Source organism: Mustelus asterias, unplaced genomic scaffold (assembly GCF_964213995.1).
Source record: "Mustelus asterias unplaced genomic scaffold, sMusAst1.hap1.1 HAP1_SCAFFOLD_96, whole genome shotgun sequence".
NCBI lineage: Eukaryota > Metazoa > Chordata > Chondrichthyes > Carcharhiniformes > Triakidae > Mustelus > Mustelus asterias.
Genome location: NW_027590144.1, coordinates 682,501 through 710,083, shown reverse-complemented (window position 1 = coordinate 710,083; position 27,583 = coordinate 682,501). Strand labels below are relative to the sequence as shown.

Below are 27,583 nucleotides of genomic sequence, written 5' to 3'. Positions count from 1 at the left end.
GTTGTCGCAGCGTCTGCATAGTTTCCCCAATGTACCATGCCTCGGGACATCCTTTCTTGCAGCGTTATCACCCAGCATTCGCTGCGGGTGTGAAAGTGCCCTATTCACTCCACAGGAGGCCAGTCCGCCGGCGTGGTGCTGTCTCTGGCGCATGCGTTGTGTCACTTTGCTCGGAGCCCTGCGAGTGAGGGAGATGCTATTTTTTTAGCGGGTGAGAGTCGGTGGGGTGGAGGGAGGAATGGAGCCGGGAGTCGGGGTGGGGAGGGAGCGGAGGCTTCACAAACACCCGCTGTAGACCGCAAGGGCCGAATAAGAGCCTGCGGGTCCCGGGTTTGCAGCTGCGGGGATTTTATCCGGGATCAGGCCCAGTGCCGCGGCCGCCATCTTTGTTCCGTGCAGGGCGCATGCGCGGTCAGTGGGCGGAGCTAAACCAGACAATGCTGGAAAATCTCAGCAGGTCTGACAGCTTCTGTGGGGAGAGAATAGAGCCAATGTTTCCAGTCTGGATGACCCTTCGTCACAGCTAAGAGTAAAGAGAATCAGAAAAGATTCATACTATGAGGAGGGGGAGTGGAATGGGACAAAGGGAATGGAAATGAGGATAAAGACAGCTGAGAAGTTGCTAAAAATCAGAGAATCATAGAATCTTACAGTGCAGAAGGCGGCCATTTGGCCCATCGAGTCTGCACCAACCACAATCCCACCCAGGCCCTAACCCCATAACCCCATGCACTTACCAAGCTAGTCCCCCTAACACTAAGGGGCAATTTAGCATGGCCAATCCACCTAACCTGCATATCTTTGGACTGTGGGAGGAAACCGGAGCACCCAGAGGAAACCCACGCAGACATGGGGAGAACATGCAAACTCCACACAGACAGTGACCCAAGCTGGGAATTGAACCCAGGTCCCTGGCGCTTTTCAACCAATCATCTGGCCTTTTGGAACATAATTGTAGTCACAACAGGGAGATGGCATGGAAATGCTAAAGTGCAAAGGGACTTGGGAGTCCTAGTCCAGGATTCTCGAAAGGTAAACTTGCAGGTTGAGTCCGTAATTAAGAAAGCAAATGTAATGTTGTCATTTATCTCAAGAGGCTTGGAATACAAAAGCAGGGATGTACTTCTGAGGCTTTATAAAGCACTGGTTAGGCCCCATTTGGAGTACTGTGAGCAATTTTGGGCCCCACACCTCAGGAAGGACATACTGGCACTGGAGCGGGTCCAGCGGAGATTCACACGGATGATCCCAGGAATGGTAGGCCTGACATACGATGAACGTCTGAGGATCGTGGGATTATATTCATTGGAGTTTAGGAGGTTGAGGGGAGATCTGATAGAAACTTACAAGATAATGAACGGCTTAGATAGGATGGACGTAGGGAAGTTGTTTCCATTAACAGGGGAGACTAGGACGCGGGGGCACAGCCTTAGAATAAAAGGGAGTCACTTTAGAACAGAGATGAGGAGAAATTTCTTCAGCCAGAGAGTGGTGGGTCTGTGGAATTCATTGCCACAGAGGGCTGTGGAGGCCGAGACGTTGAGCGTCTTCAAGACAGAAATTGATAAATTCTTGATTTCTCGAGGAATTAAGGGCTATGGGGAGAGAGCGGGTAAATGGAGTTGAAATCAACCATGATTGAATGGTGGAGTGGACTCGATGGGCCGAATGGCCTTACTTCCGCTCCTATGTCTTATGGTCTTATGGTCTTAAATGTGGGGACTGTGGGAAGGGACTCAAATATCAATCCAAGTTGGAAACTCATCGACGCAGTCACACTGGGAAGAGGCAGTTCACCTGCTCCTGTTGTGGGAAGGGATATATTGCCTTATCCGGGCTGCTGAAACACCAACAAATTCCAAGTAACTGCAGTGATTGGATTTTGGCATGAATCATATTCAGACTGAACCAGTTCATTTGGGTTTGTTTCTGCTGAATTGCAAAATAACTCCAGCTCTGCTATAGGTGTTAATATAATAATCTTAGTGATATGTAATCAGAACCTCAGCTTGGGATGAAATTTAACAACCAGCTTATGAACTGTCTGGTTCAGCCTCAAAGAGTTACAACAGAGAGGAGTGGATTTTGTTGCAAGCACTGAAGACAGTGGCTTTCCTCTTCCCAGTATTGAATTGGAGGACATTTCTGCTCAACGAGCACTGGATGTCAGACATGATAGGATGGTGTGTTACTTGGAGGGGAACCTGGAAGTGTTCATGTTCACACACACCTGATGCTCTGGACCTTCTAGGTGGGTGAGCTAATGATTCCTTCAAAGCTCGGGTCGAGTTGGAGATACATAAAAGCCTCGCCTTCAATACTTCCTGCTCCTACCTCTCTATCTTTCTCTTCCTTGCTCCCCTCATTGATCCCAGAGTCTTGTGTTGGTTCAGACCTGGTGTAGGCCCAGACTGCATGAGCAGGTTTCCTCGCCTGAAGGACACTAGTTGGGTTTTTATGACAATCCAGCTGTTTTCATGGTCATCTTTTCCTAGTACCAGCTCCACAAATTACCAGATTCATTCAGCTCAATTTCACAACTTGCCTTTGAGTTTTGTGGGTTCTCTCTCACTCTCTTTTTTTCTGTTTTAAATCAATTTCACAGGGTATTGGAAGTTGAGGATTTGCAGTTGGGAAATTTGAACATCACATCAGGATCTGAGAGTCGCCCAATTCATCAGAACCTCAGTATCATCAGAATTTGAACATGGAAGGTAAAAGCACCGTTAAGAGTGGGGAGAAACCGTACACGTGCTCTGAGTGTGGACAAGGCTACAGCCGATCATCTGGCCTGTTGAAACACAAGCACGTTCACACTGGAGAAAGACCCTATAAATGTGGGGACTGTGGGAAGGGATTCAGTTACTCATTTGAACTGAAAGCTCATGGGCGAAACCACACTGGGGAGCGACAGTTCACCTGTCCCGTGTGTGGGAAGGGATTCACTCAGTCATCCAGTCTGGTGACACATCAGCGAATTCACACCGGGGAGAGGCCGTTCATCTGCTCTGACTGTGGAAAGCGATTCACTCATTCATACAACCTGCTGAACCACCGGAGAGTTCACACTGGGGAGAGGCCGTTCCTCTGCTCTGACTGCGGGATGGGATTCACTCACTCATCGAACCTGCTGGCACATGAGCGAGTTCACACTGGGGAGAAGCCATTCCCCTGCCCCGAGTGTGAGAAAGGATTCACTCGGTTAGCCAACCTGCGGAAACACCAGCGCAGTCACACTGATGAGAAACCTGTTTTGTTTTAGTAATGCAAATGTTTATTAACTGTTGTAGGCAACTGAATGTGTATTTTATTAACTTTATCTGTCAGCAGCTATGAAGATGCAAACATTGTTCATTAGGATAATTGAAAGGCAGAACCAAACCTTTTTGGAATGCTCTCGATGGATTGTGTTTGATGCAACAGCTTGCGCTTTTCCTGGCCGGTTGAAACTCTGGTGTTGGGTGGTGCATCAGGTGGAGGATTTCCAGAAACAGGCATCCCCATTTCATGCGTTCTTTGGATTGGATCTTCTTGATGAGGTGTTGGAGCAACTGCCTTATCCTCAGATTGGTCATCACCACCACTGGTCTTCTGCATGTAGTATAGGATTTCATCGTTTCCTGCCTCCCAAGCTGAGAAGTGACCAGCACTCATCCGATGTTGTACGGGAGTCTTTGTTATTCTGTACTTGCAACTTGTCCTGGGAGTGAGTGATGGCAATATTTTAGGAGATAAACTCATTTTTCTTTGTGGAATGCTCTCGATGGATGGTGTTTCATCCAAACGCTTGCGCTTTCCCTGGCCGGTTGAAACTGTGGTGGTGGATGGTGCATCAGGTGGAGGATTTCGAGAAATAGACAGTCAGGTTTCATGCATCTTATGTCTGCTCATTTGGACTGGATCTTCTTGATGAGGTGTTGGAGCAACTGCCTTATCCTTAGATATCACCACCACTGGTCTTCTGCATGTAGTATAGGACTTCATTGTTTTCTGCCTCCCAAGTTGAGAAGTGTCCAGCACTCAACCGATGTTGTACGGGAGTCATTGTTATTCTGTACTTGCAACTTGTCCTGGGAGTGAGTGCAGGCAATACTTCTGGAGATAAACGTGTTTTTCTTTTCGGAATGCTCTCGATGGATGATGTTTGAGCCAACAGCTTGTGCGTTTCCTGGCCGGTTGAAACTCTGGTGGTGGGTGATGCATCTGATAGAGTTATTGGTGATGTCCTTTCTAAGTAGTTGAATATGCGCTTTGCTGAAGCGCTTTCACAGATGGCAAACTTTGAAGACCTCTTTGGGGGTTGCTTTACTGGATATCTGATACTCGTAATTTGTGGTGTGGACTTTTTGAAATCGTTGGCCAGGGTTCATTCTTGCACTCATGTACAAATCACACCGAGGAAGTATGTTTTCCAAATGACTGGCATCCATTTTGTCTCCTTTGAATTTACAATCAGATTACATATGTGAGTTGAAACAACATTGTATACACTGGGCTTTGCAGGGTTGTCGATGTATGTTCTCCCCCTATTAACTATAATAGGTGGAGGATTTTGAGAAACAGGCATCCCCATTTCATGCGTACTTTGGATTGGATCATTGATCGTGCCCAGCAATGCATTGCGATCAGAAGAAAAATCCCCACGAATTCCAAATGAAAATATAGATCGAACCTCCTTTCTGCGAACATAGACAGGCTTTTGGTAGTAATCAAATGGAACAGGCTGTTGTTTAATTGAACAACTAAAACGTCTTATTTTTGTTTCAACTGAGTCTGAAATAAAGCTGGAACCGATCACTTGTCTGAAACCTGTTTGAATGCTCAACTCCAGGAAGTGCTGTAGACAATTGGAGGAACTAACATCCCATCAACGTGTTCACACTGACAAGAGACTTTGGGACTGGGTTCAGCTCAACTCACTGTAAACCAGCACACTGATGCTGGGGAGAGGCTGTTCACCTGCTCAGCGTGTAGGAAGGGATTTATCTGTTTGCCCAACCTGTTGACATACCTGAGAGTTCACATGTAATTACTGTGATTAGATTCTTCTGTTAATAACATCCAGGATTGAACTATGTTCTTGGGTCTGTTTCTGATCATAATGAATTCCACTTCAGGTGGAGGTTAATATTCTGGATAAAGGATAAATAAATCAGCTTTGTGTTAAACTCAGTGTGACAAGTCCTTTTACTGTCACCAACATAAGTTAGTTCCTTTTGAAATTCTCTCCCTCCCCCCTGTCTCCTCCAACAAGTGTGAGGAGCTCATGGAGCTTCTTTGTCACTAAGATTGAGACAATCTGATCAGCTGCCTCTGCTGATTCACTCCCTTCCACTGGCCCATGGAGCCAGACTGTCTCTAAAAGCTCCTCCTTCCTTGAACCTTAAACTTGCCTCTTTCTTTAGTTTTTCTCCTATCTCCTCTCATCCCCTCCAGAGCTCACCTCCGTGAGACTCACCCTCTGCTCCCTTCACTCTATTCTCACTAAGTTGCTGACCATCACCTTCCCGGTGTCAGCTGATTGTTTTAATTGTTCCCTTGCCTCGGGTCCTGTCACTCTGCAAAACTGCCAACATCAGCCTCCCCCTCAATGAACCAACTCTTGATCCCACCGTTTGTGCAAACTAGCGCCCCATCTCCAACTTCCCTACCTCTCTAAGATCATTGAATGTCTTGGAAAATGGAGTTTGAGGGGAAAGTCACAAGAAAAATCTCACAATAAAATTTCTCCAAGTTTGTGAAATAGGAAAGGGCAGCTGAAGTGAGGATTGGTCCCTCAGCAGGTAAGACTGAACAATCATGGGAATGAAGGAAATGGCCCAGACTCTGAACAAAATATTTGTCCTGTTTTCAGTGAAAGATGCAAAATACAATTGTGTTGGAAGCAGTTCAGAGAAGATTCACTGGGCTGATTCCTGGGATGAAGGGGTTACTTTATGAGGAAAGGTTGGGTCCGCACACAGAGTTTAGAAGATTGAGAGATGATCTTATTGAAACCTAAAATTCATGGGGGGGCTCGACAGGTTGGATGCTGAGAGGATGTTTCCCCTCATGGAAATCTCAAACTGGAGGCTGGATTTAATAATAAGGGAGGTGAGGAGGAATTTCTTCTCATTCACTTTGGAATTCTCTCTCCTTGGAGAGCACTGGAGCTGGATCATTGAATACATTCAAGGCTGAGTTACACAGAGCTCTGATCAAAAGGGAGTCGAGGGATCGGGAGTGAGGCAGGAATGTGGACTTCAGGCTGCAATCAGCCATAATCTGATCAGCCACAATCTGATTGAATGGCAGAGCAATCCCGGTGGGTGAAATGTCGACTCCTGCTCCTGTTCCTTATAAACTTCTGAAAAGGAAGGAGCTGCAGCAAGCAGCATAATTAAGGACCCCACACATCCTGGACATTCTCTGTTCCACTGTCTTCCGTTGGAAAAAAGATACAAAAATCTGAGGTCATGTACCAACTGACACAAGAATAGCATTTTCCCTGCTGCCATCAGACTTTTGAATGGACCTATCTCACACTAAGTTGATTTTTCTCTACACCCTAGCTATGACTAACACTACATTCTGCAATCTCTCATTTCCTTCTCTATGAACGGTATGCTTTGTAAAGCGCGCAAGAAACAATACTTTTCACTGTATACTAATACATGTGACAATAATAAATCAAATCAAAATGCCACCATAAATAAAGTACATGATCTGGAATATCCATGAGAATGCAATCCTGAAATTACAAACAGGATTGATTCAGGCATCTCACCTTCCTGAGACACCAGTGAGCTCACGTTACAGTGAAGTCAATTCTGCAGTGATCACTTGTGATACTACTGTGCATTTAAGGAAGGTATTTTAATCCTGATTCTCTGGGGGTTTTTTTGTATTGTTGCCGTGATGTCTGATGAAAGCACAATGGGCCTTTTTGTTTACCTGTAATTTGGGCCGAATGGAATGTCCTGGAGTTTTACGAGTTTATGTCCCTTTTGAATTGTTGTGGGAAGATTGATGGACAGGTCAAGGTCAGGTGGTTCCTTCACAGAGGAATCCAAGGATTCACTTTCAGTTTTAGGTAGAAGCTGTTAGATCCCAGACTGAAAAGCAGTATTTCTGTGTCTCTCCCTGGTATTAGAAATTCTGCTGGCTCGATGGAAGCAGTCTTTCTTGCCTTTCTGGAGTGAAAATTTTGCTGTGAGTGGTTTGCTAGCTCGAGGCAAGCAGTGGCTCTATCTCTACCTCGACGGTGCTGGGAGCTACAGGACGGGGAAGTCAGCATTTCAATTCTCCATCCAAAGGACTAATTCACAGCAGGTGTTGCAGAGCTGCAAAATCACGTGAGTATCCGTATTTTCTGTGCTCAACCAAAACCATGTGTGTATGTTGATAAGAATGTTGTGTTGGAACAGTACATTGAGCTGTTAATGTTTACACAATATCATGGGTTTTTTTTCTTGTTTGTAATTGGTAAAAGCTCTTGCTAAGTTTCTTTCTATGTGTTAATTGTATTTTTAAATAAACTTTGTTTGATAAAAGCTCCCCAGTGGCTCACTTAGAACATAGAACATAGAAAGCCACAGCACAAACAGGCCCTTCGGCCCACAAGTTGCGCTGATCATATCCCTACCGCTAGGCCTATCTATAGCCCTCAATCCCATTAAATCCCATGTACTCATCCAGAAGTCTCTTAAAAGACCCCAACGAGTTTGCCTCCACCACCACCGACGTCAGCCGATTCCACTCACCCACCACCCTCTGAGTGAAAAACTTACCCCTGACATCTCCTCTGTACCTACCCCCCAGCACCTTAAACCTGTGTCCTCTCGTAGCAACCATTTCAACCCTTGGAAATAGCCTCTGAGAGTCTACCCTATCCAGACCTCTCAACATCTTGTAAACCTCTATCAGGTCACCTCTCATCCTTCGTCTCTCCAGGGAGAAGAGACCAAGCTCCCTCAACCTATCCTCATAAGGCATGCCCCCCAATCCAGGCAACATCCTTGTAAATCTCCTCTGCACCCTTTCAATGGCTTCAACATCTTTCCTGTAATGAGGTGACCAGAACTGCGCGCAGTACTCCAAGTGGGGTCTAACCAGGGTCCTATAAAGCTGCAGCATTATCTCCCGACTCCTAAACTCAATCCCTCGATTAATGAAGGCCAGTACGCCGTACGCCTTCTTGACCGCATCCTCCACCTGCGAGGCCGATTTAAGAGTCCTATGGACCCGGACCCCAAGGTCCTTCTGATCCTCTACACTGCTAAGAATGGTACCCTTCATATTATACTGCTGCTTCATCCCATTGGATCTGCCAAAATGGATCACTACACACTTATCCGGGTTGAAGTCCATCTGCCACTTCTCCGCCCAGTCTTGCATTCTATCTATGTCTCGCTGCAACTTCTGACATCCCTCCAAACTATCCACAACACCACCTACCTTGGTGTCGTCAGCAAACTTACCAACCCATCCCTCCACTTCCTCATCCAGGTCATTTATGAAAATGACAAACAGCAAGGGTCCCAGAACAGATCCCTGGGGCACTCCACTGGTCACTGACCTCCATGCAGAGAAAGACCCCTCCACAGCCACTCTCTGCCTTCTGCAGGCAAGCCAGTTCTGGATCCACAAGGCAACAGCCCCTTGGATCCCATGCCCTCTCACTTTCTCAAGAAGTCTTGCATGGGGGACCTTATCGAACGCTTTGCTGAAGTCCATATAGACCACATCCACCGCTCTTCCTTCGTCAATGTGTTTGGTCACATTTTCAAAGAACTCAACCAGGCTCGTAAGGCACGACCTGCCCTTGACAAAGCCGTGCTGACTACTTTTGATCATACTAAACTTCTCTAGATGATCATAAATCCTGTCTCTCAGGATCCTCTCCATCAACTTACCAACCACTGAGGTTAGACTCACCGGTCGGTAATTTCCCGGGCTGTCCCTGTTCCCTTTCTTGAATATAGGGACCACATCTGCAATCCTCCAATCCTCTGGAACCTCTCCTGTCTCCATCGACGATGCAAAGATCATCGCCAAAGGCTCCGCAATCTCCTCCCTCGCCTCCCACAGTAACCTGGGGTACATCCCATCCGGTCCCGGCGACTTACCAACCTTGATGCCATTCAATAGTTCCAACACATCCTCTTTCTTTATGTCCACATGCTCGATCCTTTCTGTCCACCGCAAACCAGCAGTACAACCACCCAGATCCCTTTCCACCGTGAATACCGAGATAAAGTATTCATTAAGCACCTCCGCCATTTCTAACGGTTCCGCACAAACTTTTCCCCCTTCACCTTTTAAGGGTCCTATGCCTTCACATCTCATCCTTTTACTCTTGACATATTTGTAGAAAGCCTTGGGATTCTCCTTAATCTTACCCGCCAAGGTCTTCTCATGACCCCTTCTCGCTCTCCTAATTTCCTTCTTAAGCTCCTTCCTACATCCCGTATACTCCTCTAAATCCTTAACACCTCCTAGCTCTCTGAACCTTCTGTACGCCTCTCTTTTCTTATTCACCAGGTTCATCACAACCTTCGTGCACCACGGTTCCCGTACCCTACCAACACCCCCCTGTCTCATCGGAACGTTGTCATGCAGAGCTCCAGACAAACATTCCTTGAAAATCCTCCACTTTCCTTCGGTACTTTTCCCCAAGAATGCCTCCTTCCAATTTACCCGTCTAATTGCCTCCCTGATGACACTGTATTTCCCTTTACTCCAGAGAAACACTTTCCTAGCCTGCCTGATCCTATCTCTTTCCAATGCTATCGTGAAGGAGATAGAATTATGATCGCTATCCCCAAGATGCTCACCCACCGAGAGATCCTCCACCTGTCCAGGTTCATTAGCCAGCACCAGATCAAGTACAGCCTCTCCTCTAGTAGGCTTATCCACATACTGTGTCAGGAAACTCTCCTGGACACACCTAACAAACTCCTCTCCATCCAAACCCCTAGCCCTAGGGATATTCCAATCTATGTTTGGGAAATTAAAATCTCCCATCACGACAACTCTGTTATTCCTACATCTCTCCAGGATCTGTTTCCCCATCTGCTCCTCAACATCTCTGCTACTATTGGGCGGCCTATAGAAAACACCCAGCAACGTTACCGACCCCTTCCTGTTCCTAACCTCCACCCACAGAGACTCCGTAGTCAATCCCTCCACGGCGTCCACCTTCTCTACAGCCGTGACACTATCCCTGATCAACAGTGCCACTCCCCCCCCTCTCTTGCCCCCCTCCCTGTCCTTCCTGAAACATCTAAAACCCGGCACCTGAAGCACCCAGTCCTGTCCCTGAGACATCCAAGTCTCCGTAATGGCCACCACATCACAATTCGAAGCAGCAATCCACGCTCTAAGCTCATCCACTTTATTCACTACACTCCTGGAATTAAAATAGACACATCTCAGACCTTCAGCCTGAGCACTTCCCTTCTCCATCACTCGTCTAACCTCCCTCTTACCCTGTCTACATTCCTTATCTATTTGCGAGCTAACCTCGTCGCTCTCAGTCCCCTCATTTCGATTCCCTCCCCCCAACCTTTCTAGTTTAAAGTCTCTCCAGTAGCCTTAGCCAACCTTCCCGCCAGGATATTGGTCCCCCTGGGATTCAAGTGCCACCCGTCTTTTTTAAACAGGTCACACCTGCCCCTAAAGAGGTCCCAATGATCCAAGTACCCAAATCCTTGTCCCTTGCTCCAGTCCCTCAGCCACGCATTCATTCTCCACCGATTCCTGTTCTCACTCTCCCGCGACTTGAATCATACCTGGAGTGAAACATCTCATGCTTACCCGTACCAAAGTCAAAATGCAAAGCTTATGATCTGGGATGACTTTATAAAACACCTTGGAGTTTCAGACCTGGATTATAACACACTGCTATGTGGACACTCTCGTTCTTCACTAATTCCCATCTCCTACTGTCTGGCAGATTGGAGAGGGACTGTAAACTTGGGTTTTTGTATTTAGTTCCTAATTTTATTGATTGTCACTCTAACCCCAGTCTCCGTGCCGTCACACCAAATAAATAATTAAAACTAATTGGGACTTAAATGGTGGTGAGTATACCCAGCATTCTCTGTGATGGGGAAAGTCCCCTCTCTACATCATGGGAGACGAATGCACAATAACAGCGTTGGATTGTTTGGAGCATGCCCAAGGTGAGTGATGGTGAAGAAGAGATTTTTCTCCCATTTGCTGCCGGTAAGTGGTGGCAGAGGCAGCGAGATATGAGGGAGTGGTGGAGCTGGTAGGTGGATGGAGGGGGTCATTAACACCCAGGGTTGGTAGCAAATCTGGAATAAAACCCTGCAGGTCCTGCATTTGCAGCTCCAGGAATTCTGCTCCAGACCAGGGTCAGATTAATGGCTGCCATTTTGTTTCAACAGGGAGCAGAACACATGTGTGGTCACCTTGACACAACAGCGAGGGGACGGGGCTTCAGAGTCCCAGTGACCAGGAGAGATAATCATTGATTTTACTGTTAGGCTGCAGGCAGGAGCTGGAGATCTGAACACAGAGGAGAGGGAGGGAGAAAACTGGGAGTGGAGGAAAGAAATGGTGGAGATGGTGAAATAAAAACAGAAAACGCTGGAAAAGCTCTCGGTCTGGCAGCATCTGTTGAGAGAGAAACAGAGCTAATGATTCATGTCCAACGTGACTCTTCTGAAGAAGAATGAGAAAGGACGGCTGGTCCTCCAACCAGAGAGAGAGTGTCAGAGGCGGCTCTGAGCAAGAGCTCCCTCATTGGCTGTGCCGGGTCTGTCACCGGAAACAGCCGAGAAGCTGCCGCCAGTTTATACCCGGGACCAGAAGCTGCTTATTCTCAATTAAACAGGGAATTCCTGGAAACACACTGCAGCTCCTTCTCTATCTGAAGATCCAATGTCTGTTGTATAATTGTCCCAGGGTTAACAGGCTCCTCTTAACTCCTCCAACTGATTTTTCACAGATTTATTTTAAATGGCTTTATTCTAAATTAGTAACACCAGCTTTAAAGTCACTGATTCAAGACTATCACAAACACATTAAATCATCACACAATAAATACCAGTCATTTTTCGGACTGGAATTTTAAACCCACTGTTTCGCTCTCACTCAGGAACAGATCCCAGTTTTACACCAATCTCTGATTTGACAGCACGTTTCCAGCATTCACCGCTGTTCTTCCTGACTCTAAACACAGTTGTAAAGGAGCTTCTGTTCCCTGTTTAGGAGCTCAGAGCCATGTGTGAATTCACTGGGTGCTGAAGGGTCAATATTTCCAATATTCACTCCTCCAGTTTCCAGGTCGCGTCTGTCCCTCACTCAATGCCTGTTGTATTGTTGTCCCAGCGATTAACAGGCTCCTGTGAACTCCTTCATCTGATACTTTATAAAAGTCTGCATTAAATTATTTTGAATGAGTTTATTTTAAAATAGTAACACCAGCATTAAAGTCACTGATTCAAGACAGTCACAAAAACATGTTAAATCATCAATGGCTACTGAGTACAGCCAGGCCTCAGGCAAGGGTTTCTGAGTCGATTCTGTGCAATGAAATGTCTTATCAGTGTTGCCATGGTGAGCTGTCTGCAGTGAAGAGCCTGTTTGAGCCTCGAACTCAGACTAAACTCTCTGCCAAACACACAAAACATTAGACCCCGCTGTACCTCAATGAATTGTCAGAAATCATTCAAGCTGGAGCGTGTGTTTGAAAAAATTATCCTACATTTACTGGAATTTTTTGAGGATATAATGAGTGCAGTTGACAGAGGGGAACCGGTGGATGTGGTGTATTTAGATTTCCAGAAGGCATTCGATAAGGTGCCTCACAAAAGGTTGCTGCATAAGATAAAGGTACACGGAGTTGGGGGTAAAGTGTTAGCGTGGATTGAGGATTGGCTATCCAACAGAAAGCAGAGAGTCGGAATAAATGGGTGCTTTTCCGGTTGGCAATCAGTGACTAGTGGTGTGCCGCAGGGATCGGTGCTGGGGCCTCAACTATTTACCATATACATAGACGATCCGGCGGAGGGGACCCAGTGTCGGGTAACAAAGTTTGCGGATGACACAAAGATGAGTGGGAAAGCAAATTGCGTGGAGGACACAGAGTCTGCAGAGAGGTTTGGATAGGCTAAGTGAGTGGGCAAGGATCTGGCAGATGGAGTATAACGTTGGTAAGTGTGAGGTTATCCACTTTGGAAGGAATAATTGTAAAATGGACTATTATTTAAACGGTGAAAAATTACAACATGCTACTGTGCAGAGGGACCTGGGGGTCCTTGTGCATGAATCACAAAAACTCAGTTTACAGGTGCAGCAGGTGATCAAGAAGGCAAATGAAATGTTGGCCTTTATCGTGAAGGGGATGAAGTATAAAAGCAGGGAGGTCATGCTGCAACTGTACAGGGTACTGGTGAGGCCACACCCAGAGTACTGTGTACAATTTTGGTCCCCTTATTTAAGAAAGGATATATTAGCTTTGGAGGGGGTACAGAGAAGGTTCACCAGGTTGATTCCGGAGATGAGGGGGTTAGCTTATGAGGAGAGATTGAGTAGACTGGGCCTGTACTCATTGGAGTTTAGAAGGTTGAGGGGAGATCTTATAGAGACATATAAGATAATGAAGGGGCTAGACAGGGGAGAAGCAGCGAGGTTATTTCCACTTACAATGGAAACAAGAACTAGGGGGCATAGCCTCAAAATACGGGGGAGTCAATTTAGAACAGAGTTGAGGAGGAACTTCCTCTCCCAGAGGGTGGTGAATCTTTGGAATTCTCTGCCCAATGAAGCAGCAGAGGCTACCTCGTTAAATGTGTTTAAGTCACAGATGGATAGATTTTTAACCATTAAGGGAATTAAGGGTTATGGGGAGCGGGTGTGTAAGTGGAATTGAACCCACTATCAAATCAGCCATGATCTTATTGAATGGCGGAGCAGGCTTGAAGGGCGAGATGGCCTACTCCTGCTCCTATTTCTTATGTTCTTATCTCCACATCTGGAAATATATCACCATTCCTTCACAGTCGCTGGGTCAAAATCATGGAATTCTCTCCCTACCAGCAGGGTGGATGTACCTGCACAACATGGACTGCAGTGGGTTCAGGTCCCAAACATCACAAAGGTAGACACTCCTGCGCCCCCGACAAACATGGCGATCGCACCTGCACCCTGTTGCACATTGCCCCTGACAAAGATGCCGGCCGCACATGCGCACTGATAGACATTGCCACCGACACATTGGCGGCCGTCAGCCCAGGCCCAACACGACAAGTTGCGCCTCCAATTTGGTACCAACAGGGCGCCCGGGAAGTTATTTTCCGGGGTTTGGGTTTGAACAACATGTTTACGAAGCCTCTCCACCCACCACATTCATCGCTCTCTGCGCGCCGCCCTCTACCTTAAACTGATTTCGGATTCGAGTTAAAACCGTCCGTCCGCCGCCATTACCCACACTGCGCATGCTTCAGACCCCTCCCCCTATTCACTCTGGTTGGAGGACCAGCCGCTCCCGCTCGGTCCGCCAGCCCCGCCCCCTTTTCCTATTGGTCCGGAGCTGCCGTCAATCAGTCCCTGGGCATTGTGACGTCGAGCATGCGCAGTGCGGCTCATGTCCAGGGACAGGCGCTTGTTTGTCTGATCTTCAGGCGGGGAGGAGGCGGATAAGCGGAGGCAGCGTTAGGGGCAGTGGGTGGGAGGGGAGGCTCCACACACCCAGTGGAGGCTTCAACACCCCCAATAAGGAACTAGCGGCACCGCCTCAACACCCAACACAACGGCAGCTGCAGCGCTTTCTCCCGGGGCCAGGCCCCAGTGGACAAATGTGGCTTCAGGAAGGAAATGCAGCAATGGGTTTGATTTGATTTATTGTCACATGTATTGGGATACAGTGAAAAGTATTGTTTCTTGCGCGGTGTACAGACAAAGCATACTGTTCATAGAGTACATAGGGGAGTAGGAAAGGAGAGAGTGCAGAATATAGTGTTACAGTTACAGAAAGGGTGAAGAGAGAGATCAGCTCAATATGAGGTCGGTCCATTCAAAAGGAGGAGGCTTTTGAGAGGGTACAGAAAAGATTTACCAGGATGTTGCCTGGTATGGAGGGCATTAGCTATGAGGAGAGGTTGGAGAAACTTGGTTTGTTCTCACTGGAACGACGGAGGTTGAGGGGCGACCTGATGGAAGTCTACAAGATTATGAGGGGCATAGAATCATAGAAACCCTACAGTGCAGAAAGAGGCCATTTGGCCCATCGAGTCTGCACCGACCACAATCCCACCCAGGCCCTACCCCCACACCCCTACATATTTACCCGCTAATCCCTCTAACCTATGCATCTCAGGACACTAATGGGCAATTTTAGCACGGCCAATCAACCTAACCTGCACATCTTTGGACTGTGGGAGGAAACAGGAGCACCCGGAGGAAACCCACGCAGACATGAGGAGAATGTGCAAACTCCACACAAACAGTAACCCAAGCCGGGAATCGAACCCGGGTCCCTGGAGCTGTGAAGCAGTAGTGCTAACCACTGTGCTACCGTGCCGCATGGACAGAGTGGATAGTCAGAAACTTTTTCCCAGGATGGAAGAGTCAATTACTAGGGAGCACAGGTTTAATGTGTGAGGGGCAAGGTTTAAAGGAGATGTATGAGACAAGTTTTTTATGATGTGGAGATGCCGGCGTTGGACTGGGGTAAACACAGTAAGACGTTTAACAACACCAGGTTAAAGTCCAACAGTTTTATTTGGTAGCAAAAGCCACACAAGCTTTCGGAGCTCTAAGCCCCTTCTTCAGGTGAGTGGGAATTCTGTTCACAAACAGAGCTTATAAAGACACAGACTCAATTTACATGAATAATGGTTGGAATGCGAATACTTACAACTAATCAAGTCTTTAAGAAACAAAACAATGTGAGTGGAGAGAGCATCAAGACAGGCTAAAAAGATCTGTCCACAGTTGCGTGGACCTGCAGAGTTTCACTGGCTGTCTTGTCTGGAGACAATACACATCTTTTTAGCCTGTCTTGATGCTCTCTCCACTCACATTGTTTTGTTTCTTAAAGACTTGATTAGTTGTAAGTATTCACATTCCAACCATTATTCATGTAAATTGAGTCTGTGTCTTTATAAGCTCTGTTTGTGAACAGAATTCCCACTCACCTGAAGAAAGGGCTTAGAGCTCCGAAAGCTTGTGTGGCTTTTGCTACCAAATAAACCTGTTGGACTTTAACCTGGTGTTGTTAAACTTCTTACAAGTTTTTTACACAGAGGGTGGTGGGTGCCTGGAACTTGCTGCCGGGGGAGAAAGTAGAAGCAGATATGATAGTGACTTTTAAGGGGCTTTTTGACAAATACATGAATAGGATGGGAATGGAGGGATATGGTCCCCGGAAGGGTAGGGGGTTTTAGTTCAGTCGGGCAGCATGGTCGGTGCTGGCTTGGAGGGCCGAAGGGCCTGTTTCTGTGCTGTAAGTTTCTTTGTTCTTTGTTTGTAAAAGTCTGATAGCAGCAAGGAAGAAGCTGTTCTTGAGTCGGTTGGTTTGTGACCTCAGACTTTTGTATCTTTTTCCCGACGGAAGAAGATAGAAAAGAGAATTTCCAGGATAAGTGGAGTCCTTGATTATGCTGGCTGCTTTTCTGAGGCAATAGGAAATGTAGACAGTGTCCATGGATAAGAGGCTGATCTGCGTGATGCACTGGGCCACATTCACACTCCTTGTAGTTTCTTGCACTCTTGGTCAGAGCAGCAGCAATACCAAGCTGTGGTGTCCCTGTAAAAATTGATGAGAGTCGTAGTTGACATGTTGAATTTCCTTAGCCTCCTGAGAAAGTAGAGGCGTTGGTGGGCTTTCTTAACTAAAGCAGCAGTTTCGAGGGACCAGGACAGGTTGTTGTGATCTGAACACCTAGAAACTTGAGCTCTCAACCATTTCCACTTTGTCACCGTTGATGTAGACAGGGCATGTCTTCCACTACATTTCCTGAAATTTTGTATATATTCCAGTGATAGTTGGAAGAAGTCCATGCTGACTCTCTGTACATCAATCCACTCAGTCCCATTTCCCCTCCATAACTCTGTTCCCTTTTTAATTCCTTCACACCTATCTGATTTATTTTTCAAATCATTGATCATTGCTGATTCCACCATGCACAGAAGCAGTGGGGTGAGGTCGTGACCACTCGTGAATGAAATTGGTCCTCACATCTCCTTTCTATTGCTGATCAATGATATGTTTAGTAATGTGGACATTGGGTAGCAGCCTGCATGAAGATTTTCAGGTCTCTTTGTACTGGACAGGAGCATGGGTCTGTCAATCAGCCTGAATCAGCACCTTCAGGAGAATTGGGAGGGTGTGTATTAGGTACAGCAGAGTGAGATTGGAGGGAGAGTGAGTGGGATGGAGATTTACAACTTTAGGGAATGAGAAAGCAAAGAATATTCCATGGAAACTAGAATTGTCTGTTTTGAATTTCAGTCCTATACTTACACTGATAACTTCTATAAACAGGATATTAGAAGGAGAGAATTTACAGACTGAAATCTCACACCAAACGTCACAACAAGATGTTACAAAGTCACTGGATTTATCAGGACCTGAATATAATTGCCGTTTGAATGTATGAGAAGAAATGTTTGTTTGTTCTGTCTGTGGGAAAAGATTTCAAACATCAGTGTGACTGGACAAGAATGGAGACCCCACACACCCGAGTGAAAGTGTTCCAGTGAACTGACTGTGGAAAGAGCTTTAACCAGTAACACAGCCTGAAAAACATCACACCATTTACAGCGAGGAGAAACTGTACATGTGTTCTGTACTTGGATGAAGAATCAACTGATTATCAAAAGGACACTGGCACCATGGAGAGACCATGGAAGTGTGGGGACTGTGGGAAGGGATTCCAGTGCTCATCTGCACTGGACACACATCGACGAGTTCACACTGGGGAGAGGCCGTTCACCTGCTCCGTGTGCGGGAAGGGATTCAGTATATCAACCACCCTGCTGAGACACCAGCGAGTTCACTCTGGGGAGAGGCCGTTCACCTGCTCTGTGTGTGAGAAAGGATTCACTCAGTTATCCAGCCTGCTGACACACCAGCGAGTTCACACCGGGGAGAGGCCTTTCACCTGTTCAGACTGTGGGAAAGGATTCAGTGATCGTTCCACCCTGTGGAGGCACCAGCGAGTTCACTCTGGGGAGAGGCCGTTCACCTGCTGTGTGTGTGGGAAGGGATTCAGTCATTCATCCACCCTGCAGACACACCGTGTCACTCACACGAATGAGAGACCTTTTAAATGCTCAGACTGTGGGCGTAGCTTCAAAAGCTCTCAGACTCTGATGGGCCACCAGCGCATTCACACTGAGGACAGACCGTTCAGCTGCTCTTACTGCGTGAAGAGATTTAGAACATCATCCCAACTGCTAATACACCAGCGAGTTCACACTGGGGAGACACCCTTCACCTGCCCTGTGTGCGGGAAGGGTTTCAGTCATTCATCCACCCTGTTGGCACACCAGCGAGTTCATACTGGGGAGAGGCCATTCACTTGCTCTGACTGTGGGAAGGGATTCACTCAGATCTCCAATCTGCTCACACACCAGCGAGTTCACACTGGGGAGAGGCCATTCAGCTGCTCTGAGTGTGGGAATAGATTTAAACGGTCGTCTCACCTGCTAAGACACCAGCGAATTCACAAGTGATGACAGGGGTTGGGTTCTGTTGTTATTGCTGCCGTTAATCACATCCAAGACTGAACCATGTTCATTCTGACAGTTGGTGAAGTGAGAGGGTTGGAGGGTTTCTTTCTGCTGGACTGACCAACCTCACGGCTTTGCTGCCAGTGGGTCGATGCTCTTTGAATTTGGGAGTGCACATTTTACTGAGATGATCCACAAACACTAGGTAAATCTAAAATAAATACATTTGTCTCTGTTCCATTGAGTCTACAGCACAGGGCCAGGCCAGTCGGCCCAATGGTCTATTTCAGTATTTATGCTCCACATGAGCCCCCCACCCACCCCTCTTCATCTCCCCCATCAGTATATCCTTCTATTCCTTTCTCCCTCATGTATGTATCTAGCTTCCCCTTCAATGTATTCATGTTATTCACCTCAACCACTCACTGGTAGCAAGTTCCACATTCGTGTCATCTTCCTCATCTCTGGAACCATTGTGGGGTAAATCTCCTCTCGACTCTCTCAAGGACCCTCCCATCCTTCCTAAAGTGTGGTGACCAGAACTGTTGTGGCCTCACCAGAGCTTTAGAAACTATCAGAATAACCTCCCTGCTTTTGTTCTCAATTCCCCGATTTCTGAAACCCAAGATCCAAAATGCTCCAAACAAGAATATCAGACTTTTTTGCTTAACATTAAAAACATTTTAACAACATTCTTAAAGTGGCTAAAGAAGATTTTGTCCAATGAAGGAACGAGTTGTTGGCACAGAAAGAAGCCATTTTGAACTTGCTCTCTCCAAAAGAGAATCCAGAATGTGAGATTCTGGGAAATGAGATTAAAAATGAAGCTGCAGCTACAACAGAGCAAGAAGAAGACATTTCAATGTGGAATTGACTGGAATATTCTCTCTGGATTTAAACAATGGAGGAACTACAAACATGGAAGAAAGTAAAGTTCAAAATGTGAACTCTGAACAGACTGTTTTCAGAATTGGAAATCCACAACTGAACAGCAATGAGGACTCTTCTCTTGTAGAAGAAACTATAATTATTAAAAATTATTATTATTATTGAAAGAAGAAAACTTTCAGAAAACACTGCAAGCAGTAATATTTTCCATCTTCAGTGGACTGAGATTCCTGGACATGGAACCCAGCAGTGTGCTGTTACCAAGCTGGACTTGTGACTGTGAAGTGGACAATGGAGGGATTATTATGTCTGTTGCAGGTTATAAGATAGATCAACAGAGGAAAACATTGGACTTCGGAACAGGAGGAGGCCATGTGGCCCTTCGAGCCTGCTCCACAATTCGATTAGATCATGGCTGTTGTTAAGATATACAGCATGTTTTACATTGTAATATTCTAAATGGGATATTATAGAGTGATACATTTTCATTTCTTCCAGGGAATATGTTGTGAAGATCTAGTTTAATAATTGATGATTTTCAGAAGTAAATTAGTTTTGGATTTTTAAAAAAAAAATGTAACAACTGGAAAACCTGGGTTGAGAATCTGACAAAAACACCCCAAGGGAATTCTTAAACGCCTTCCCTGAGGGAACACCCTGAGGGAAGGTGTCACCCATTTTGGTTTAAGAAGTCAAAGCTAGAAGGGTAAGAACAAGTGTAACACGGCAGCTGGGCTCTTTTAGTGGAGACATTGGGTCTGACAATTTTTTTTTGTCTTTGTTAGAGAGGGGAATTCTTCACGCAGACCTCAGGAAAAAAGGTTTGGTTCTGAAACTAAAAGTTAATTAATTTAAACATCTTTTGGACATCCCAACTGGCCTGTTAGCATGAGGATAAGTGATTCAGGGTGGTCTTGGTTGGAATTCTGGGTGTTTTTCACAGAAAGCAGGCAGTCTGCAGTTAGCTTGGGAGCTGTGGGAGCGGGAGCTGTGAACCAGCTGTGGGACCAGGAGCTGTGAACCAGCTGTGAGACCAGAAGCCGAGGAGGTCATTAGGAATCATGGGTGTTCCCAATGTTTAAATCCCTCAGCAAGAAGGCAGTGAAGCCCATGCTTGGATTGAGGAGTCCATGTTTTGAGTCAATTTTGAAATCTCAAAAGAAAGTTGGAGAGTTGTTTAGCCGAAAGCTAATAGAAGGATTCTCATGAAATCTTGGAGTCTGGAGAATCGCTGGAATACTGAGGAGAATTAAAGTGAATTCTGGGAGCTTTGACATACCTTTGGGATTTGTCCCAGGAACAGAAGTGAATGCACATTCAAGATATTAAGTATAAGGGCATTCTTGTCGAGGAGTAAGGGTTTAAAAAGTACAAAAACTGAAAAATGCTGCAAAACCTCAGCAGGTCTGGCAGCATCTGTAGAGAGTGAAAACAGAGTTCATGTTTTGAGTCAGAATTGAGTTTACAGCATAAATCTTTACAAAATATAATTCATCGAGCTGGTTTTGAATATTCTGTTTATATTCAGTAAAGTTTGATTTTGTTTAAAAACCTGGAATCTTGTGATGGGTGTTTGGATTTCTCACTGAACGTTAAAGTTCTCGACCCGAATTATAACAACACACACAATATTTCAAAACTATTTGAAAAATAAAAACACGGTCTTTATTTTGTACAAAGTATTACATTATAAAACACCCCTCATCGAGGATCTCCAATAATTTCTTAGCTCGATCACACACTCTCTCTCACACACACTCTCTCTCTCACACACACTCTCTCTCACACACTCTCTCACATACACTCTCTCACATACACTCTCTCACATACACTCTCTCACACACAGTCTCTCTCACACACAGTCTCTCTCACACACACTCTCTCACACACTCTCTCACACACTCACTCTCTCTCACACACTCTCTCACACATGCACATTCTCTCACACACACTCTCTCTCACACACACTCTCTCTCACAAACACTCCCTCACACACACTCTCTCTCACACACTCTCTCACATACACTCTCTCTCTCACACAGTCTCTCTCACACACACTCTCTCTCTCACACACACACTCTCTCTCTCACATGCACATTCTCTCTCACACACACTCTCTCTCACACACACTCTCTCTCACACACACTCTCTCTCACACACACTCTCTCTCACACACACTCTCTCACACACACACTCTCACACACACACTCTCTCTCTCACACACTCTCTCTCATACACACTCTCTCTCACACACACTTTCTCTCACACACACTCTCTCTCACACACACACTCTCTCTCTCACACTCTCCCTCTCACACACACTCTCTCTCACACGCTCTCTCTCTCACGCATTCCCTCTCTCACACACTCTCTCTCTCTCACACACTCTCTCTCTCTCAAACACACACTCTCTCTCACACACTCTCCCTCTCACACACACTCTCTCTCACACACACTCTCTCTCACACACACACTCTCTCTCTCACACTCTCCCTCTCACACACACTCTCCCACACACTCTCTCTCTCTCACACACTCTCTCTCTCACACACACACTCTCTCTCACACACTCTCCCTCTCACACACACTCTCTCTCACACACACTCTCTCTCACACACACACTCTCTCTCTCACACTCTCCCTCTCACACACACTCTCTCACACACTCTCCCCCTCACACACTCTCTCTCTCACACACTCTCTGTCTCACACACTTTCTGTCTCACACACTCTCTCTCTCACACACTCTCTCTCACACACACACTCTCTCACAGACACTCTCCTTCTCACACACTCTCTCTCACACACTCTCCCTCTCACACACTCTCTGTCTCTGTATCTGTACTGGGACTGTTTTGATGGGGAAAGTGTACAGTGAGCTTTAATCTGTATCTAACCCTGTGCTGTACCTGTCCTGGGAGTGTTTGATGGGGACAGTGTAGAGGGAGCTTTACTCTGTATCTAACCCCGTGCTGTATCTCTCCTGGGTGTGTTGGATGGGGACAGTGTAGGGGGAGCTTTACTCTGTATCAAACTCTGTGCTGTGTCTGTCCTGGGAGTGTTTGATGGGAACAGTGTAGAGAGAGCTTTACTCTGTATCGAACTCTGTGCTGTACCTGCACCTTTCCTGGGAGTGTTTGATGGGAACACTGTCGAGGGAGCTTTACTTTGCATCTAATCCCGTGTTTCAGTTACTGATAGACTGTAGAGGAAGATCAGGTCACACACACGCTCTCCTTACACACTCTCAGACACACACACACACATGCTCTCTCTGTCTCTCACACACACATACACTATCTCTTACGCACTCTCTCACTCACACACATGCTCTTTCTCTCTGTCACACACACTTTCTCTCACACACACACTTTCTCTCTCACACACATTCTCTCACACACACTTTCACGCTCACACACTCTCACCCATGCATTCTCTCTCACTGACACACTCTCACTCACATACACTCACTCTCTCACACACACACTCTCACACACACACACTCTTTCTCTCGCACACACTCTCACTCACACACACACTCTCACACACACACTCTCTCACACACACACTCTTTCTCTCGCACACACTCTCTCTCTCTCACACAGACAGACTCTCTCTCACGCACACGCTCTCTCGCACACACTCTCTCTCGCACACACTCTCTCACACACACACACACACTCTCTCACACACACACACTCTCTCACACACGCCCTCTCTCTCACACACACTCTCTCTCCCTCACACACACGGTCTCTCTCACTCACACACACTCTGTCTCTCACACACTCTCTCACACACACACACACTCTCTCACACACACACTCGCTCTCTCTCACACACAGACACTCTCTCTCTCACACACACACACACACACTCTCTCTCACACACAGTCTCTCTCTCACACACAGTCTCTCTCTCACACACTCTCTCTCTCACACACACACTCTCTCTCACACACACACTCTCTCTCACACACACACTCTCTCTCACACACACACTCTCTCTCACACACACACTCTCTCTCACACACACACTCTCTCTCACACACACACTCTCTCTCACACACACACTCTCTTTCTCTCACACACACTCTCTCTCTCACACACACATTCTCTCACACACACAATGATGGGCAAAATGTAGAGGAAGATTTCAGCAGTATCTAACCCCGTGCTGTACCTGTCCTGGGTGTGTTTGATGTGCATAATGTGGAGGCAGCTTTTCCTTTCATCTAGCACCATGCTGTGTCTGTCATTGGATTATATGATGGGGACAGTGTATAGGGAGCTTCACTCTGTATCTAACCCCGTGCTGTACCTGTCCTGGGAGTGTTTGATGGGGATAGTGTATAGGGAGCTTTACTCTGTATCTAACCCTGTGCTGTATATGTCCTGGGAGTGTGAGATGAGGACAGTGAAGTGGGAGCTTTACTCTGTATCTAACCACTTGCTGTATCTGTTGTGGGAGTGTTTGATGGGGACAGTGTCGAGGGAGCTTTACTCTGTATCTAATCCCGTGCTGTACCTGTGCTGGGCGAGTTTGATGGGGACAGTGTAGAGGGAGATTTAATCTGTATCTAACCCCGTGCTGTACCTGTCCTGGGAGTGTTTGATGGGGACAGCGTCGAGGGAGATTTAATCCGTATCTCACCCCGTGCTGTGTCTGTTCCGGGAGTGTTTGATGGGGACAGTGTAGAGGTAGATTTACTCTGTATCTAACCCCGTGCTGTAACTGTCCTGGGAGTGTTTGATGGGGACAGTGTCGAGGGAGATTTAATCTGTATCTCACCCTGTGCTGTGTCTGTTCCGGGAGTGTTTGATGGGGACAGTGTTCAGGTAGATTTACTCTGTATCTAACCCCATGCTGTACCTGTCCTAGGAGTGTTTGATGGGGACAGTGTCGAGGGAGCTTTACTCTACATCTAACCACTTGCTGTATCTGTCATGGGAGTGTTTCATGGGGACAGTGAAGAGGGAGCTTTACTCTGTATCTAACCCCGTGCTGTACCTGTCCTTGGTTTGTCTGATGGGGATATTGTAGAGGGAGCTTTACTCCATATCTAACCCCCTGTTGTATCTGTCCTTGGTTTGTTTGATGGGGACAGTGTAGAGGGAGCTTTACTCTGTATCTAACCCATGCTGTCCCTGCCCTGGGAGTGTTTGATGGGGACAGTGTAGAGGGAGATTTACTCTGGATCTAACCCCGTGTTGTATCTGTCCTGGGAGTGTTTGTTGGGGACAGTGCAGAGGGAGATTTACTCTATATCTAACCCCCTGTTGTATCTGTCTTTGGAGTGTTTGATGGGGATAGTGCAGAGGGAGCTTTACTCTGTATCTAACCCATGCTGTACCTGTCCTGGGAGTGTTTGATGGGAACAGTGTAGAGAGAGCTTTACTCTGTATCAAACTCTGTGCTGTACCTGTACCTTTCCTGGGAGTGTTTGATGGGAACAGTGTCGAGGGAGCTTTACTTTGCATCTAATCCCGTGTTTCAGTTACTGATAGACTGTAGAGGAAGATCAGGTCACACACACGCTCTCCTTACACACTCTCAGACACACACACACACACACACACACATGCTCTCTCTGTCTCTCACACACACACATGCTCTCTCTGTCTCTCACACACACATACACTATCTCTTACGCACTCTCTCACTCACACACATGCTCTTTCTCTCTGTCACACACGCTTTCTCTCTCACACATTCTCTCACACACACATTCTCTCGCACACACTTTCACGCTCACACACTCTCACCCATGCATTCTCTCTCACTGACACACTCTCACACACATGCACACAGTCTCTCACTCACATACACTCACTCTCTCACACACACTTTCTCTCTCACACACATTCTCTCACACACACTTTCACGCTCACACACTGTCACCCATGCATTCTCTCTCACTGACACACTCTCACACACATGCACACAGTCTCTCACTCACATACACTCACTCTCTCACACATACACTCTCACACACACACTCTCTCACACACACACTCTTTCTCTCGCACACACTCTCTCTCTCTCACACAGACAGACTCTCTCTCACGCACACGCTCTCTCGCACACACTCTCTCTCGCACACACTCTCTCACACACACACTCTCTCACACACACACACACTCTCTCACACACACACACTCTCTCACACACGCCCTCTCTCTCACACACACTCTCTCTCTCTCACACACACGGTCTCTCTCACTCACACACACTGTCTCTCACACACTCTCTCACACACACACACACTCTCTCACACACACACTCGCTCTCTCTCACACACAGACACTCTCTCTCTCACACACACACAGACACTCTCTCTCTCACACACACACACACACCCTCTCTCACACACACACCTCTCACACACACTCTGTCTCTCTCACACACACACTCTCTCTCACACACATAGAACATAGAACATTACAGCACAGAACAGGCCCTTCGGCCCACGATGTTGTGCCGACCTTCATCTGAAACCAAGATCAAGCTATCCCACTCCCTACCATCCTGGTGTGCTCCATGTGCCTATCCAATAACCGCTTAAATGTTCCTAAAGTGTCTGACTCCACTATCACTGCAGGCAGTCCATTCCACACCCCAACCACTCTCTGCGTGAAGAACCTACCTCTGATATCCTTCCTATATCTCCCACCATGAACCCTATAGTTATGCCCCCTTGTAATAGCTCCATCCACCCGAGGAAATAGTCTTTGAACGTTCACTCGATCTATCCCCTTCATCATTTTATAAACCTCTATTAAGTCTCCCCTCAATCTCCTCCGCTCCAGAGAGAACAGCCCCAGCTCCCTCAACCTTTCCTCATAAGACCGACACTCCAAACCAGGCAGCATCCTGGTAAATCTCCTCTGCACTCTTTCCAGCGCTTCCACATCCTTCTTATAGTGAGGTGACCAGAACTGCACGCAATATTCCAAATGCGGTCTCACCAAGGTCCTGTACAGTTGCAGCATAACCCCACGGCTCTTAAACTCCAACCCCCTGTTAATAAAAGCTAACACACTATATGCCTTCTTCACAGCTCTATCCACTTGAGTGGCAACCTTTAGAGATCTGTGGATATGGACCCCAAGATCTCTCTGTTCCTCCACAGTCTTCAGAACCCTACCTTTGACCCTGTAATCCACATTTAAATTAGTCCTACCAAAATGAATCACCTCACTCTCTCTCTCTCACACACACGGTCTCTCTCACTCACACACACTCTGTCTCTCACACACTCTCTCACACACACACACACTCTCTCACACACACACTCGCTCTCTCTCACACACAGACACTCTCTCTCTCACACACACACACACACTCTCTCTCACACACAGTCTCTCTCACACACACACCTCTCTCTCTCACACACACTCTGTCTCTCTCTCACACACACACTCTCTCTCACACACACTCTCTCTCTCACACACACTCTCTCTCACACACACACTCTCTCTCGCACACACACTCTCTCTCACACACACACACACACTCTCTCTCTCTCTCACACACACACTCTCTCTCTCTCACACACACATTCTCTCACACACACAATGATGGGCAAAATGTAGAGGAAGATTTCAGCTGTATCTAACCCCGTGCTGTACCTGTCCTGGGTGTGTTTGATGTGCACAATGTGGAGGCAGCTTTTCCTTTAATTTAGCACCATGCTGTGTCTGTCATTGGATTATATGATGGGGACAGTGTATAGGGAGCTTCACTCTGTATCTAAACCCGTGCTGTACCTGTCCTGGGAGTGTTTGATGGGGACAGTGTAGAGTGAGCTTTACTCTGTATCTAACCCTGTGCTGTATATGTCCTGGGAGTGTTAGATGAGGACAGTGAAGTGGGAGCTTTACTCTGTATCTAACCACTTGCTGTATCTGTTGTGGGTGTGTTTGATGGGGACAGTGTCGAGGGAGCTTTACTCTGTATCTAATCCCGTGCTGTACCTGTGCTGGGCGAGTTTGATGGGGACAGTGTA

The 27,583-nt window shown here is 46.8% G+C and overlaps 1 protein-coding gene across 1 annotated transcript in view; it reads left to right on the top strand.

Moving 5' to 3' along the window:
* The first annotated feature begins 2,601 nt into the window (after positions 1 to 2,601).
* Positions 2,602 to 27,583, top strand: part of LOC144484229 (uncharacterized) — a 239,447-nt gene continuing 214,465 nt past the window's right edge. Inside the window, exons 1-2 of the mRNA XM_078202763.1 lie at positions 2,602 to 3,230; positions 18,008 to 18,653. Of these exons, the coding sequence (XP_078058889.1) occupies positions 2,708 to 3,230; positions 18,008 to 18,653 (1,169 nt within the window). The 5' untranslated portion in view covers positions 2,602 to 2,707. The remainder of the gene's footprint in view (positions 3,231 to 18,007; positions 18,654 to 27,583) is intronic.